At 38.2% G+C, this 17,630-nt stretch overlaps 1 protein-coding gene across 3 annotated transcripts in view; it reads right to left on the bottom strand.

Moving 5' to 3' along the window:
• OstDelta (oligosaccharide transferase delta subunit) overlaps positions 1-17,630 on the bottom strand; it is an 84,847-nt gene that overhangs the window by 50,925 nt on the left and 16,292 nt on the right. For all 3 annotated transcript variants that reach the window (XR_014442012.1, XR_014442013.1, XM_083127033.1), the window contains exons 3-4: positions 9,708-9,833; positions 8,752-8,906 (exon numbers count right to left, since the gene is read on the bottom strand). Coding sequence is in view for 1 of the 3 variants with exons in the window: in XM_083127033.1 (XP_082983159.1) it covers positions 8,752-8,906; positions 9,708-9,833 (281 nt within the window). In the remaining 2 variants the exon portion in view is untranslated. The remainder of the gene's footprint in view (positions 1-8,751; positions 8,907-9,707; positions 9,834-17,630) is intronic.

Raw genomic sequence — 17,630 nt, 5'->3', positions numbered from 1 at the left:
TGTAATTTAGTGTCGCATTTTTTAAGTTTTGATGTGGTAGACACATCCATTTGTTCAAAAGTGTAACATTATTTTATTTATTATTTTATAGTTTGATGTTTTACATAGGAATATATTGATTTTGATTTTCAATTTCCACTTTCTGCATAATGAGGGGAGGGGGGGGGGTCGAAAGAGTGGCATTTGCCGCATAGTGATGTATTTTGGGTTTGTTGCAGTGGTTCTCGACCTTTGTCGTGAGCAGCCTGAGGAAGGGAGCAGTTGCATTCCGAAACGTCATAGGAGTTACCTAGATACTCCCAAAACGTTAAGTTAATAATATATATATATATATATTAAACTTGTGAGTAATTCGCACAACTTTCATCATGAATTTGTGAGACCACAGCTCAGTAAATTTATTTCTTACAAGTCGATTGATTCCCTGATCCCAACAATTTCACTCAAATACATTTCTGAACTTTAAAGTTTATATGGAAATTAATATGCAACCTTAATTAATATTAATATATCAACTATGTATAGACTTGCTGTTAAATATAAAATTAGTTTTAAATCTGTCGTCAACCCCTGGGTGCAACGGAACTTTTGCAGCCAGGAGGTTGAAAAACACTGGAACTAAAACTGAAGTAGAAGCAAATAAGACTGGCTGCAAATGGAAAAAAAATCTATACAATAAATCTGGAGTGGACCTACAGTTTGAAATTAGATCCGGAGGCACTCTGCTTCCACTGAGGATTGAACCTAAGACCCCTTCTTATTACAAGGCAACAGCATTACTTTATTCCACTCGTGAGGCTAAATGAAATCTTAAGTATAGAGAACATTCAGACTGCGGCAACACATGACAGTGCGGGGGGGGGAGTCACATTGAAGTGACAAGTGACATGGGCACCTTCATTCTGTAAGGAAACCTCCACCACGCATGCACCGAGGCAACATGATGCGTGCCATTGAAGGGGCTTTCAGACTGAAGTCAGAGGTGACAAGCGACACAGACTTCTTCAGTATAAAGCAAAACATTCACCATGCATGTAAGAACAACAGACTGATGCAACCATGCAGGATGCATGCCATTGAGAAATCAGTATAGACCGAGCAACATGCAAGCGACATGTTTAGCTCATTCTCGCATTTCAATTCAAAAGGTTGAATGGATTTCTGGATTACTGCTTCCAAGTGACACATGTCACTTGTTGTTTCGGTCAGAAAGTTCCCTGAGAAAACTGTACAGCATAAGTGACAAGCGACACTTGCAGCTTATATTACTTCGGTTCGAAAGGTTGCACTTACTTCTAATGATTGGTTTCCAAGAGGCACGTGTCGCTTCAGTCTCAAAGCTCCGTTAAACAGGATATATACACACATTCACGTAATACGTATACTTCTGCATGTGTGTTATTAACAGTAAAGATTTATAATTGCCCCGAAACATCGAATATTTTGATACTAACATTTGTTTCATATTTTATGACATCAACGTTTAAATTCAGACACACACATGTAAAAGCCTGTTTTAAGACCATTTCATGGTCAGATGTGCTCATTAGGACTTCACGTTAGCTTTAACCCTAGCTAACCCATGCCGTACGAGAAACTTACATACCGGGGGGGTGACAACACTGTTTTATCACTAAATTAAAAAAAAAAACATTTTATAATTGAATCACTGCTTCCTTCGCTGATTATATATGTGCAGTTATTTATTAATTATAATAATTACAAAAAATTCTATCATAAATAAAAAATAACCAATTATTTCATAAGTCTCTCACATATATTTTATCATTCACTAAAACTCAGAAAATCCATAATAAGTTTTATTAATGTTTTTCAGTTTGCAGAAGTGCAGTTGTTTATTAAATATGATAATTAAAGATGGCACCTGATATACCCACCAAGTGCATTTTGCCTCCTAATTACATTAAGTACATCTGTTTTTATAAACAAAAGTAATAAAGAAATATTGGGAACATCCTAGGAAATGAATGTAATTTATTTTGAAACAGTTGTAAAATATAAATAAACCTCTAGGTTTTGTGCCTGCAATGCCCTCCCCGGTAAACTAGGGTTGAAATTGTATCTGAACCACTATGCAATATGTGTCCACTTGGCCAATATCTGCCTCTTTACTGCTACATCATGTAAATTTATTTTAGCTGTAATCCTGTAAACTCATAACAGTAACTACAAATGAAATAGGTTAGCTGTAATTGATAAAGCCCAAATTTCCTGGATTCTTTCCAATAAAGCTGGCTTTTTATCGGAAAGAAACCGTCCCTTCAAAAAAGCCAGCTTTTTTGCAACTCTAAGGACAAGTGATGATTAGAGTTGCATACATATTTAATTTTTGATGGAAACTCAAAATGTAAAAAAAAAAAAACACTAATGTTCATTTTTCATGTTTTTGAAAGGTGAGAGATGCATTTTCCTACCATATCTTGTCACGAAATGAAGTGCAAAATGTGAAATAAACTCCTAAACACAAGTTTATTTTCTGATGCAACACTTTTCTGAAGTCTAAATTACCCTGAGTGTTATGCAAACATGAAGAATTGGTTAATTCTGCTGTAAATATTTGACACGCAAAAATGAACTCCTTTACACAAGAATAAACTTAATACTCTTACTATTACATAAATGTGCTATTAGAAGGTTAAGGTTATATTCACCAATTTAACACTGAGATGTCACTTTATATTTGGTCTAGGAATTAATTCATGCACCTGGACAAGAGATGGCGTAACAAGCGTATCGTCCCACAGTTCCGTGTAGCCACACATGCGTTGAAAACTCCTGTTTGATTGACGCGTCAACAACAGCATTTTGTAGTCAACTGAACATGGCGCAGTTCGTGCCAGATAAAGTGTTTTTGCGGGGTGTTCTGCTTCATTACTTTAACATGCAGAAAAGTGCTACAGAAAGTCATCATATTTTGGTGGAAGTGTATGGTGACCATGCGCTAGCTGAGCGAACGTGTCAGAAGTGGTGATTTCGGCCTGGGAGACCAAGAGCGACCTGGACAGCCAAAAAAATTTGAAGACGAAGAATTCAGAGCATTGCTCGATCAGGATTCGTGTCAAACGCAGGAAGAGCTTGCAAAAGCATTAGGCGTTGATCAAACAACAGTTTCCAAACGCCTCAAAGCCATGGGAATGATTCAAAAGATGTCACATTGGGTTCCACATGAATTGAAAGACAGACATTGAAAGACGAAAAACCATTTGCGAATTGCTGCTTCAAAGACAGAAAAGAAAGGGGTTTTTGCATCGCATTGTTACTGGCGATGAGAAGTGGATCCATTACGAGAACCCGAAACAAAAAAAGGCCTGGGTGAAGCCAGGTGAACCAGGTCCATCACAACCGAAACGAGATATTCACTGTGCAAAGGTTATGCTGTGCATATGGTGGGATATGAAAGGTGTGGTGTACTATGAGCTGCTGCAACCGGGTGAAACTATTAATGGAGAACGTTATCGACGACAATGAATGCGTTTGAAGCAAGCTCTGGCCAGGAAACTACCAGAATGGGAGAATAGACATGATAAACTTATTTTTCAACATGATAACGCTCGCCCACATGTTGCAAAACCGGTCAAAACCTATTTAGAAAATGTCTGATGGGAAGTTTTACCCCACCCGCCGTATTCACCAGACGTTGATCCTTCGGACTACTACTTGTTCGATTGCATGAATAACGATTTGATTGGACAGCGGTTCACTTCTTCAGAAGATATCGAAAAATGGGTCGGTCTCTGACTGGATCGCTTCAAAGGATGAGGACTTCTTTCGCCACGGAATCCGTAACTTGGCTGACAGATGGGCGAAAGTGGTGGCTCACGATGGACAATATTTTTCTTAAGGTATTTATGTATTTTGTGTTTGAACTACAGCTTCAATGTGTGCGTAGCAACCGCACGAATTAATTCCTAGACCAAATATATCACTTTCGATTCTGAAATGTGTCCAGTTTTTTGTACCAAAATCTTTTCTCTTTTATTCACCATAAATATGTTCCTCTAGTGATGATATGATGAAATTCATGATGGGACACTCATAAAAAAATACCTATTCCCAGACTGGGATTCGACATCTTACCATGTTGTGCTAACCAACCACTCCCTATCAAGAAGAATTTGTATGTATGGTTCAAGCATTGAGGCAGATTCCCAGACACCAGTGTCAATACCTGGATAATAAAATGGGCTTTCATATATCTCTAGTACATTCAAATGTTAGCAGCGCAAGAATGCATTCCTTCAATGAGATGATGGCGCATCTTCAAGCTGCAAATTATATACCCCAAGAAGATAACCACCATGGAAAATTAGCATGCTGGCTATACCTTGGGGAACAGTATCTATGGTAGTCCAAAATATATACCTGCATACAGCAGGTCTGAGGCTCGTTCAGCCTCAACATATCGCAGGATAGATTTTATAAATGTGGTATATGTACTCTTCAACCACAGCGTTTTGCAGATATATTTTACTTTTACATGTAATAATGAAAACCGGAAGATCATATTCACAACGTGTAATAATTAGGAGACCAGCAGTAAACATCTATTTTTCAAAAATTTCACAAAAATCTTGGTTTGCTAAAATTTTGCATATTTTCTTCAAAATTGCAGAACAGGCATTACATGTTCTCAAAATTATGTCTTGCTATGCTTCCTTGCAACTTTGGTCCATCCTGTGTCCATAGGGGCAACGGAAGAAGCAATTTTCTGGAAATTTTTCAAATAAGCTGGCAACAATGCTTTGATTATGCATTGTTGTTTTTTGTACATCACAGCAAGTGCTTGTCTGGAAGAGGATAACACGCAGGAGAGTCTCCTCCACTAAAGATAAAACACGTGAGAATATCAATGTTGACACAAATCTCAATACGAACAGGCTATCAAACAGAGTGGACACACAGTTCAAGTATTGGCATAAACAGTACCTACACCAACAAATGATAGTGAAACAATTCTTTGCACTACAACTGAGATGATACCACGAGACAAATTCCCACGCATAGCAGTGTCAATACCAGGATAATAAGATGTGCCTTCACATATTTCTAGTAAAGTGTATGCAGCGCAAGAATATGTGCCTTTAATGAGATGAAGGTGCATCTTCAAGCTGCAAATTATATACCCCACGAGCGTAACCACCATGAAAAAGTAACATGCTGGCATTATTATTGGGCAACAATATCTATAATCATATATTTGGAGATGTGGAGTTATGCCATTAATTAAAATTAAACCTAGAGAGAATAGCAATGTTGAATTGAATCTCGATAAGAAGTACCTATCCAGAACACTGATTGATTTGGTTATTTTCCTTTGCTTTTCTGCTACTTTTGGCTAATTGCGAAATTAGTAATGATTTGAGTCATGCATACATATTTAGTTTTTAATGGAAACGAAAAATGTGAAATAACACACTGTAAGGCTCATTCTTCATGTTTTTGTAAGGTATATTCCTACCATGTTTTGCCACAAAATACAGTAAAGTGAAACATGCGAAATAAACTCAAACACAAAATTTAGAGTTCATTTTCCAATGCAACACTTTCTGAAGGCTGAATTATCCTGCGTGTTATGCAAAGCATGGAAAATTTGTTTATTCCACTTTAAATATTTGACAAGCAAAAATGAACTCCTTTACACAAGAATAAATTTGATACAGCCAACTACATAAATGTGCTATCAGAAGGGTTAAGGTTATATTCACCATTTTAACACCGAAAATGCCACTTTATATATCACTTTTGATTCTGAAATGTGTCCAGTTTTTTGTACCAAAATCTTGAATTTTTATTCACCATAAATATGTGCCTCTAGTGATATGATGAAATTGATGAAGGGACACTCCCAAAGAACACCTATACCCAGACTGGGATTCGATCTCGCGACCCCTGGCATCTTAACATGCTGTGCTAACCACTCCCTATCAAGAAAGTTTGTATGTATGGTTCAAGTATTGACAAACAGTACCTACACCAACAAATGATACTAATACATTTGTTTGCATTACAACTGAGATTTATACTAATACCAAGGCAGAGACAGTTTCCCAGATACCAGTGTCAATACCTGGATAATAAAATGGGCCTTCATATATATCTAGTACATTCAAATGTTAGCAGCGCAAGAATGCATTCCTTCAATAAGATGATGGCGCATCTTCAAGCTGCGAATTATATACCCCAAGAGCATAACCACCATGGAAAATTAGCATGCTGGTAATAACATGGGGAACAGTATCTATGGTAGGACAAAATATGTACCTGCGTGTGAGGGATGAAGGCAGTTGGAGCATGTGGCCGATCACATCACATCCAGTATATGCAAGATCAAGAGTGCCTCCAAGAATTGAATAAGGGACTTAACATTCGAACCTACAAAGCTAATTTTTTGCTTCATATCAAATCCCACTGCTTGGATTTCTCTGCATACTGCATCCATTCTGTCTACCAGCAGTTCTTCCAACAGCTAATTCAGCTTGAAATAGTCCCCTCACCAACAAGGAGATTGCACCAGTTGTACCATGCGTGAACACTGTCACAGGCAAGCTGGTGTTGCAGGATCCCTGAACTGGGCAGTGGCATTGACAAAGAATGATTATCTTTAACCAACATTCAATGAATGGATGAATGTCACATTTTCTCTACAAGTAATTTGTAAATACGGAGAGTATATATAGTGCAGGAGGCCTTAGAAAGATCGTTTCGAGGGTTTACAGCAGACGACAATATGGGGGTGTGTCTGCGAGAACCAACCAGGTCCGCGAATGAGTGAGCCCGGTTCCCATAGCTAGCTCGCTGCACCTTTCTGGAAGGGTGAGTGACCTCTGCCTCTTGCTACCTCGGCCTGTCTGTTCGGCTGAGGGGCAGACGACACAAGAGTATCGGCACTAGTGTGCGAGCGACGTCTGCTGTTAGCCCACGAAACGCTCTTTCTAAGGCCTCCTGCACTATAAATACGAAGAAACTAGTACTCACTTTTATCCGCGAAGCTGTTTTTTCTTTTTCGATTAATTTCAGTGGCCACTGCCACCATCCTCGTTGGAACTTACAACGAGGATGGTGGCAGTGGCCACTGAAATTAATCAAAAAAGAAAAAACAGCTTCGCAGATAAAAGTGAGTACTAGTTTCTCCGTATTTATATACTACCACGTCTCTCTCTTCCCAATTATGAAAGTTAATTTGTATGAAATTTTACGTTGAAACTGTCAGTTAGTCTCAAAAGTTTAGGGATAGAACAGATGAATGGGTACTCTGATCTCTACACAATGTTGCAAGAAAACAACTTCAAGATTGACTTGAGTGCTCCAGAAGGAATTTTCATTTTTCATCCATACTATCGTGCCCATTTTCCACATTCTAGTTCCCTGTCTATTTAGGGAGATTTCAGTGCCTACAAATCCAGGCTCAGTTATAAGTAGAGGCACACATATTTAGTTTTTGATGGAAAACCAATACTTTGATAACTACATAAATGTACTATTAGAAGAGAAATCTTTAGTTTGTGTAAAAATTGCAGTTTTAAACTTAGGGTTATATTCACCATTTTAAAGCCAAAATGCCATTTTATATACTGCTTTTGATCATGAAATGTGCAGTTTTTGTACACAAATTTTGTTTTGTTCCCCATAAATATATGGCTCTAGTGATAAGCCAAGGTGTGATGGGCAAACAATGCCAGACATGGACAGAAATCTTTGTTCAATGTGGAGACCAGAAACCACAAGCTCCAGATGCAAGACTCATCTTCTCGAATGTTCACTGTCCGAGTATCACATGCAGGAATTTTTTTTCCATTTAAGCATTCTCTTTTGTAAGATATATTTCTTTCCACAAAAAGTAAATTTCCCAAACTTTCCAAGAAAAAGTAAATTCCTCGACTTTTTTAGGATTTCCAGATTGGTAGGCACCCTAAGTGTGATTATTAGATATAAAATGGTAATAACTTATTTCATTAAACTGAATTATATAAGAAATTCCTTAAGTCATGAATATAATCTCACGTTACGGAAAGAAACTTGAAGAATTTCCTTTTGTGATAGCTTTAGTTAGTTTTATATCCAAAACCATTCAGAACTGAACTTCTCAGTTTAGAGCAGGATACAAACTACTGTAAAATATGCATGCAAGAAGATAGAATTACCGGAATGCCATTAGGAGACCCAGTAAGAAATTTCGATGTTAACATTTTGGACATCTCTCTAATATTCCAAAGAATACATAGGTCACATCATGTCAAATCATCTTATTTAAAAATAATTAGTTGTATGACCATTTTTTAAAGTTCTACATGTTTGAGGGTATCAGAACCTACCTTTCATATAAGAACCAAACCTTAATACCTATGAAACTATTTAGAGCTACAGACTGAATGAAATTCATCTTGTGGCTATTGAAGTGTACTTTCTAATATATTTGCTCCAAATTGCTTGTTTACTGCTAAAATTTAGGTGCAAGGCTGGGTAACATTTGTTAAAAAATTGGTTTGTTACAGATCTTTTAAATGAAGAGGTTTAAATTAGAGACTTGGACAAAAAAATTACACCAAAGTTCCTGCACCAGTGCAACATTTTAATTTCTTGGTAGTTATTTATTTCCAAGGTTCACTGTCTTCAATGGCCAACAAATTATGAAGAAAGCATCCTAGATGTATTAGAGAATGTATCTTCAAAATTACAAAGTCCAGACCAGTGCAGAAACTTTCGTGTGACTATTTAGTTGTGCAAACTTACTTTGTAAGACTATCATCCTTCTTCAGTGCTGCCTGAAGGTTTTTAACAATTTTTTGTGTACTTGATATGGGTTTTCCCAATGCTTTCAGTGCATGAATAGCATGGAACAGCTCAGGGATGAGAACAGCTTCGTTTTCCAACGCAGCTGTGAGAGTCTATAACAAAATATAGAAAATGCTCTAAATAACTTATACAGTGTGTCTCACGAAAAGTAACCTGTCACTACATGCTTTGAATAACTACCAGCCAATCAGGATATCTATGATTGTAATACAAGGTTACTATACACGAAATGACACATTCGACATTACATAGAACCAAAACCATTAAACAGACATGACAGTTTTTATGACAGCAGTTGTTCACGACATCAGTGTAACGTGAACTAAGCAAAGTGGACGATGCACTAGTAGAGCAGAGTTTTTGTGGTGAAACTGTAGTAAAGTATTGTGAAAACTGTTGACATGTTCCAGTGCATTTAAAACAAATTGCACTATCATACTGATATCTGTCACGTGACAAACTGCTCAAACATAGAAAGTAAGTCAGCCATACAAACTTAAAAGGCATAAAAACACAACAATACTTTCATTCCTATCCGTGTTATTTTTACAGTAATCCTATGTACAACGAAACAGGTTTCTTCTACTGCACATTTTGTATTACCACTTACATTAAAGTGATACCTATATTAAACATTCATTGCATCATACTGTGTATAAAATATAAGAATTCTATCAGGTAAAGATGAAACAAACATACGAAATCCAAAAACCACGAATAACGTGTTTTAAACAAAAGCAATCCATTTCTCCATCTTTCTTCTGGTTTTGCTCAGCATGTATAAAGTATATGCCAGAGAAAAATATAAGTGGTGGAATCAACAAGTATTAATTGCAAGCAAGTCTAAACCAGTAACAGATATTTTAATTATTAAAAAAATTAACTTCATTTACCTTAACTGCACTTTCTGGCACATTAAGAGGACAATTTGGCAAAGCCTTCTGAGCATTTACAATATAATACAAGGCTTCACTATTCACACCATCCTTCACATTGGATTGTAGATATTTACAGGCATCCTAGAACAATACATAAGGATTAATACATACTTAAAGCCATTTGTCCAACATGTGACAAACTCAGGGTTGCTACGATTTTTTGATTATGAAATTCGATGACATTTTCCAGTCCAAAAATGAAATTTTTCCAGACATGTTTATCATCATAATTTTTGCTCTTAGAACCATGTGTTTTTCAATTAAATATGCATCTGTTAATTATTACAAATATTCACTTTCACAAATTTTTTTTTTTTTAGCAAATTTCATTCTTCACACACAAGAACATGCAAAAATTCGAAGAGTAAAATGTAAAATTACAATTGGAATCAAATGTAACTTTGGTCCATGCTGTGTCCATAGGGCAACGCAAGAAGCAATTTTCCGGACAATGCTTTGCTTATGCATTGTTGTTTTTGTGTATCACGGCAAGGTTTAAGAAGCACGTTCCTCAAAAGTGCTTGTCTGGAAGAGGCTAACATGCAGGAGAGGCTCTCCTCCACTAAAAGTTAAAACATGAGAGAATATCAATGTTGATATTAATCTCCAACAGGTTACCAAACAGAGTGGAGACAAGAGTTAAGTATTGGCATAAACAGTACCTACACCAACAAATGATAGTGAAACAATTCTTTGCACTACGACTGAGATCATACAAGACAGATTCCCACGCATACCGGTGTCAATAAATGGATATTAAAATGGGTGGGCCTTCATATATTTCTAGTAAAGTGTATGCAGCGCAAGAATATGTGCCTTCAATGAGATGAAGGTGCATCTTCAAGCTGCAAATAATATACCCCATGAGCGTAACCACTATGGAAAAGTACCATGCTGGCATTATTATGGGGAAACAATAACCGATTCTGATTTGGGTTATTTAGTTCTCATTCCTGCCACTTTTGGCTAACCATGAAGAGAAGGTAAAACATGCATTTGAAAACCCTGAATCCACTGAACATCAAATCCTAAATTGTTTACAACCCTGAGAATTTAATGTTATTTGGGCATCATATCGTTAGATGATTCTCAATAAGAACCAGCTATCAAGAAGAGCTTGTACGTGCGGTTCAAGTACTGGCATAGACAGTAGCTACGAATGAAAGTAATGCATTTTTTGCATTACAACAGATGATACTTGTGACTGTTCTCTACCGCACAAATTTATTTTACTTCTTATGTTCATTTGTAAATGTACAATTATAATTATTATCTATTTTTAACTTCAAATGTTAATGTTCAATTTGCTGTTTAATAATGTTTGTTTTCTATTTATGTTAAATTGTACAACATTAGTGATAACAGTCAGGAATTCGATATAGCAGTTGTGAAGTTTTGTGATAAAAGTTTATATCAAAAAGTGATTTGCTGCATTTCCATTTATGCTAATATTCAGGTAACCAGCCCACAGAAGTTTTTCTTCGCCTTCGCAAATTGTGAGTTATTTTGCATTTAATAACAGTACACGAATAATTAATCATCCACGGCAACAGCACATACTACTCTGACCCAATACCAGGGCAGAGACAGATTCCTAATTACCAGTGTCAATACCTGGATAATAAAATGGGCTTTCATATATTTCTAGTACATTCAAATGTTAGCAACGCAAGAATACATTCCTTCAATGATAAGATGGTGCATCTTCAAGCTGCAAATTATATACCGCACGAGCATAACCACCATGGAAAAGTAACATGCTGGCATTATTATGGGAAAACAATATCTATCGTAATATATTTCAAGCTGTATGGAGTTACACAAGTAAAATTAAATTGAGACAATACCAACGTTAATTCATGATAAGATGAATCTCGATAAGAAGTAGCTATCAAGAATATTGATTGATTTGGTTTATTTTACTTTGCTTTTCTGCCACTTTTGGATAATCGCGAAATTAAGGATGAGTGATGATTAGTCATGCATAGGATTTAGTTTCTAATGAAAATACAAAATGTGAAATAACACACCGTAATGTTCATTTTTCATGTTTATGTAATGTATATTCCTACCATGTTTTGCCACAAAATACAGTAAAGTGAAACATGCGAAATAAACTCTTAAACACAAAATTTCGAGTTTATTTTCCGATGCCACACTTCTGAAGGCTGAATTATCCTGAGAGTTATGCAAAACATAGAAAATTTGTTTATTTCGCTGTAAATATTTGACAAGCAAAAATGAACTCCTTTACACAAGAATAAATTTGATACAGCCAACTACATAAATGTGCTATCAGAAGGGTTAAGGTTACATTCACCATTTTAACACAGAAAATGCCACTTTATATATCACTTTTGATTCTGAAATGTGTCCAGTTTTTTGTACCAAAATGAATTTTTATTCACCATAAATATGTGCCTCTAGTGATAGGGTAGGTTAACAGGGTAGCTACGATTTTTTTATTATGAAATTCCCTGAAGTTTCCAGGTTTTCCAGTCCAAATATGAAATTTTTCCAGACATGTTTATCATCATTTCAACTAAATTATGTTTTTATTGCCATTTCGAAGGAAATCTATGGAATGGAAGGGAATGTTTTTAAAATGTATTTAAAGTGGTACATATTTTGGAAATTCAGAACTTGAATGGGGCTGATGACAGACCATACACCCTAAATAATTTTATACGTGCGCCATATATAGGGCTCAAATATCTCCATTATTTGTGTTTTCCACATGCTGGATTCAATTTAATATTACACAAAACATCGAAATCTGTTGATTAAAAAAAATTCAACATAATTCTCAAGGGGGTTCAGTGAGTCAACGGCTTCTCCAATTTCTCGCACCCCAACCCATTATTACCACTTTTCAGCATAATTTCAATCTACACAAAAAAACACGTAAAAATTCTATGGATAACGTAAAATTACTATTGGCATCAAACCAACATTCCTAACCTAAGAATATGTCAGATTACCATCAGCATGAGAAACCAAAACTCATAACGTGAAAATTACCAAAGCATCAAATTCTTGCCAAATAAATCCATCACATCATGCAAGGAAACACTGCAACAAAATCCCATAAAGTTGCATAAAGAAAGAAAAAAAAAAGGTAAAGTGCTCCCCCGTGCTTAGCACCACGCCATGAAGGCGTATAGAGGGTGTGGGGGTAACGCCCCACACTTTCTTGATCCAGTCGTGAGTGGGGGTGATGTGATCAGCATCAAGCCCCTGACCACCTTTACCCCCCCAGGGGTTCCCCCAGGTACCCATGTTATTCGACGCTGGGTGGGCGCCGGGGCCGTTTCCATCGTTAGAAAAGTTCCCGGATTTGAACCGGCCGAGGATCGAACCCGGGACCTTTAGCATGGTAGTCAGACGCATTACCGACTGAGCCACCGCGGCCAACCTTACATAATTTTTTAATGTCCTGTAAAAAAAGTGATAACCATGCACTGTGCACCATAAACTGTTGGTGATACTAAAAAAAAATACCCCTTACTCTCCAAAGAGAAAAACATTATTTTATGTTCTGGACCATTTCCTGCATGTGTGTTTCTTGGCAACATATTTCTAGTAGGAATAGCCACAAAATCTAGATAACGGATATCAGGATACAACAGATTTCATGAAGGATTTCTAGAAAATCCATACAGTGAAACAAAAATGACAAAGGAGTATGTGAAATAGATAAACGATACAACTGTCTGGATAATGCACACAGTCTGAAATCAGGATAATCTGGACAATTTGGATACTCCGTATCACGCTGCAGACGTGAATCGAACCTAGGACCCGGGTATCATAAATAAATAAGCTAATTACGTTATAAAGAGGGTCTCGCTGAAGCATTGAAAAAGAGCTTCTTAAAAGCTCATCGCGACAGCGTCCTTCAGCGGAGTTGGAAAAACTCCGCTGACATTGCATTAGAAATGAAATCAGGAATCAGCGTTCTTCCTCAGGATTGCCGTTGCGAGAGGACGCGATCGAAGCAACCGTCGTAACGGCCGATAGTTCGAATTTCACATAAATAGGTCGCGTGAGAAAATCTCAGGCTTAGTTGTCTTCCGTTTTTCGCCAGAGAAGTAGTTGTTACAAAAGAAATCCGTTGCTAGTTGTTTGCAGTTTACGCGAGAGAGCTCCACAGGCATCGTAAGTTCAGAAAAAGGAGCAAACGAACAATCGGGAAGTTAAAGTTATCGTTAGAATATCGGTCGGCGAAAGTACAGAGTTTGGAGCCCGGAGTTACTCCCTCGTCCGTTTTGTTTCAGAGTAGGACCACGTCGATCCAAGGACCAGCGGAGAAGAGATCGCCGTAGAACTCCAGGTAACGAACCTTCCTTGTCTTTCCTTCCCCTGCCTGTTCAGTCAAAGGTAGTGTTTAAATATATGTCCGTGTGTTCTTACTTACGGGGCTAGTCCCCTTGTAGTTAAGTGTCGACGTGCTCTCCAGAGCTACCCCCTTCCTTTTACAACGTTCCTCTCGCCTAACAAGCGAGTGGCTAAAGGCTGTCATAGCCTATCTACGATCCCCGCTCTTAGACGTTATACGTGATCAAATAGACATTGGTCAGGGCGTAAAACAACCCAACATCAGTGGTGTACAGTGTGGTTTTAAATTGGGGGTGCCCTTGAATAAAAATGCGAAGCCAAGTCGGGGTAAGAATATGGTATGATAATTTATTTAAAGACAATTCCATAATTAAGAAGTCGAGGCGCTCGAACAGCTGAGAAGCCTGCATCATTGCCAAAATATGTTTTTCCTCTGTATGTATATCACAAAATTTGTTAATAAGTTCGTCTTGTAGTTCCAGAACGGAACGTTTCAAAATTAGCAAAATGTCATGTACTTTACTAAAGGCTTTGACTTGAATCTTTTTCATGAATTTTATTTCCTCGGCAATCGCGTGCTGATTGTCCGCCAGTGTCTTGACGGAGGCTTGCAGATGGTGGATTGAAAATGAATTAAAAACACTCAGGCCGGCAGTGAACAAGTTTAAAAGGTTAAAAATAATTGAACGTTTTTCCCTTGAATGTACTGATCCATTCGACAAGGGCACTCCGCAGTTCGGCCGAAAATCACCGACGGTGAATCTACATGGAAAATACTGCGAGACATCATGCAGGTAAGATTCAATCTTTTCCCGCGAGTTGTTTTGAATCTGAGTCCAGCGAGAACAATTCTGAGGGTTTTGAGTGCGGATATTTATATCGAGGTGTACATTGACTGTCGTAAAGACGTGTTCGTACGTGTGGACCATTAGTGCCTGTTTTTCGTAATAAAGACCGAGGGATTCGAAGAAGAGGTCACTATCCTCGGAAGTATGCAGAGCCGAAAGCGAGGGAGAGACAAACAGGAAGAGAAGGGACATGAAAAAAATAGGGGGGGTCGATCCCATGATCGCGAGTCTGAAACGAAGCAGAAAAAAAATGCATCAGTCAGTGAAAATCATAGCAAAATCGTGCGAACTGTTGCTCGCTGAGCGAAGAGTGCTGGAGATGTAAATGAACACCTACATTTATGAGTGGCTCGAAATTCTAAGTTGAGCCTTTTCAGCTTCGTGCAACGCGGCCCTTTTCATAGCCACCAATACTATTTGGAAAGGACTATTGTCACTCTAAAACCAAAGGCAAGAAGTAGTGGAACTCTGGAGACAGAGTACCGGGGCCACAAGGGAAACAATTAAACTATAAAGGGGGGGGGGGGGGTCGGTGGCGTAAATACGAATAATAAAAATAAAAGGGGTCTAAAATAAATCCAAAACACAGGGGGCAATAAGGCGATATGGATGTTCCTTCACAACGGCGTAAATGCTATGGGTAATAAGAGTCGTTGCGATTAGGCAAAGGCATCGGTGTAAACGACGCTTGATGAAGGGAATGGGACCTGTTGTAGATCCCCGTACGGGCGAGCGAAGGAAATATAAGGCCGGAAGACCGGAATCGTGAGGTTCCGGCAAAACAACTGATGCTGGGGCGAAATAAGAATGTCTATTTAAAAATAAATAACTGACCGTAGGAAAAATGAACGATATGTGTAAAATAGATAATGGTCAGGCCTATGTGTTGAAGCCCGGGGAGGGGGGGGGTTACACGTAATGTAATCACGAGTATTAAAAATTACAAAAAGAAATGAAAGATTATACCAAAAATAAAAGGGGGAAAGTGGATGGGGGGGGTGTTAATTCTACAAAAAAAAAATGTTCATGGGAAAACAAGGTTTATTTAAAGCAGCTGTAAGATGGTACGGCTACTAGATATTGCCCCTCACAACGGTGTAAAAGAAGTCAAATATTTTAAGGGTTCGTCGGGGTACCAAGGGGACGTTACAAGCGACGTTTTGCCATTGAAGGGGGGGGGAGGCGTACAAAATTAACAAGGGAAGATTTGGTAAATGTTCATAAGGGCCGTACTTTGTAAAAACTTTGTAAAAACTCCGGGGGAATAATGTGCGTTGACGTTGGTTTAAAATGAAAGATTGTATTGTGGCTGACATGAAAGGAGAAGTTGAAGTAATAAATTACAGGTAGTAAATTTAATGTGGCGAGAATTAAAATACGTAAAATAATTGGCTGCTTGCCACTAGAAGGGAGTGTGGAAGTTATAAATAACTGAAACATAATGTAAACGGTACCGCCGAAGGGCGGGTTATTTCGTCGTGGCTAGCCAAGGGAACAGTTGTGACTGTCCCCAAAAGGATTACCCCAAACGCTAATTCCCTGGGATTAAGGTAAGAAACTTCGGAAGGGAAATGGCTGAGCCCGTAAAATCTAATCCCTGTATCAAGAATGCTATTCAAACAACAACAAAAAAGAGTGAAATAAATACATCGGCACGGATCAATTGAATAAACGGCTGTCAACTGTCAAGGAAAAAAAACTAAAGGGATGCTGTAACCTTAGAATGAAATGTTCGAAGCATAGCCTCATTCCACGAGATGAACGTTAAAAAATCCAATGTGAAATATCCGCTTCCATAACTTTGTATTGAAGTATATCTAAAAAAAAACTCGGTTCTTAGAAAGTGAACGGATAGGAAATTGTCCCCTGGTTTGCGGTGAGTGCTATCACGAAACCCGGGTACAGTATGCAGGCTGTCAAAAGGATACTCGGCTCTGTTGGTCGTCTAAGAGCGGGGATCGTAGATAGGCTATGACAGCCTTTAGCCACTCGCTTGTTAGGCGAGAGGAACGTTGTAAAAGGAAGGGGGTAGCTCTGGAGAGCACGTCGACACTTAACTACAAGGGGACTAGCCCCGTAAGTAAGAACACACGGACATATATTTAAACACTACCTTTGACTGAACAGGCAGGGGAAGGAAAGACAAGGAAGGTTCGTTACCTGGAGTTCTACGGCGATCTCTTCTCCGCTGGTCCTTGGATCGACGTGGTCCTACTCTGAAACAAAACGGACGAGGGAGCAACTCCGGGCTCCAAACTCTGTACTTTCGCCGACCGATATTCTAACGATAACTTTAACTTCCCGATTGTTCGTTTGCTCCTTTTTCTGAACTTACGATGCCTGTGGAGCTCTCTCGCGTAAACTGCAAACAACTAGCAACGGATTTCTTTTGTAACAACTACTTCTCTGGCGAAAAACGGAAGACAACTAAGCCTGAGATTTTCTCACGCGACCTATTTATGTGAAATTCGAACTATCGGCCGTTACGACGGTTGCTTCGATCGCGTCCTCTCGCAACGGCAATCCTGAGGAAGAACGCTGATTCCTGATTTCATTTCTAATGCAATGTCAGCGGAGTTTTTCCAACTCCGCTGAAGGACGCTGTCGCGATGAGCTTTTAAGAAGCTCTTTTTCAATGCTTCAGCGAGACCCTCTTTATAACGTAATTAGCTTATTTATTTATGATACCCGG

Source organism: Lepisma saccharinum, chromosome 8 (assembly GCF_977018435.1).
Source record: "Lepisma saccharinum chromosome 8, izLepSacc3.1, whole genome shotgun sequence".
In the NCBI taxonomy this organism is placed as follows: domain Eukaryota; kingdom Metazoa; phylum Arthropoda; class Insecta; order Zygentoma; family Lepismatidae; genus Lepisma; species Lepisma saccharinum.
Note: the sequence above shows the minus strand (reverse complement) of the source record. Positions and strands in the feature narration are given on the sequence as shown.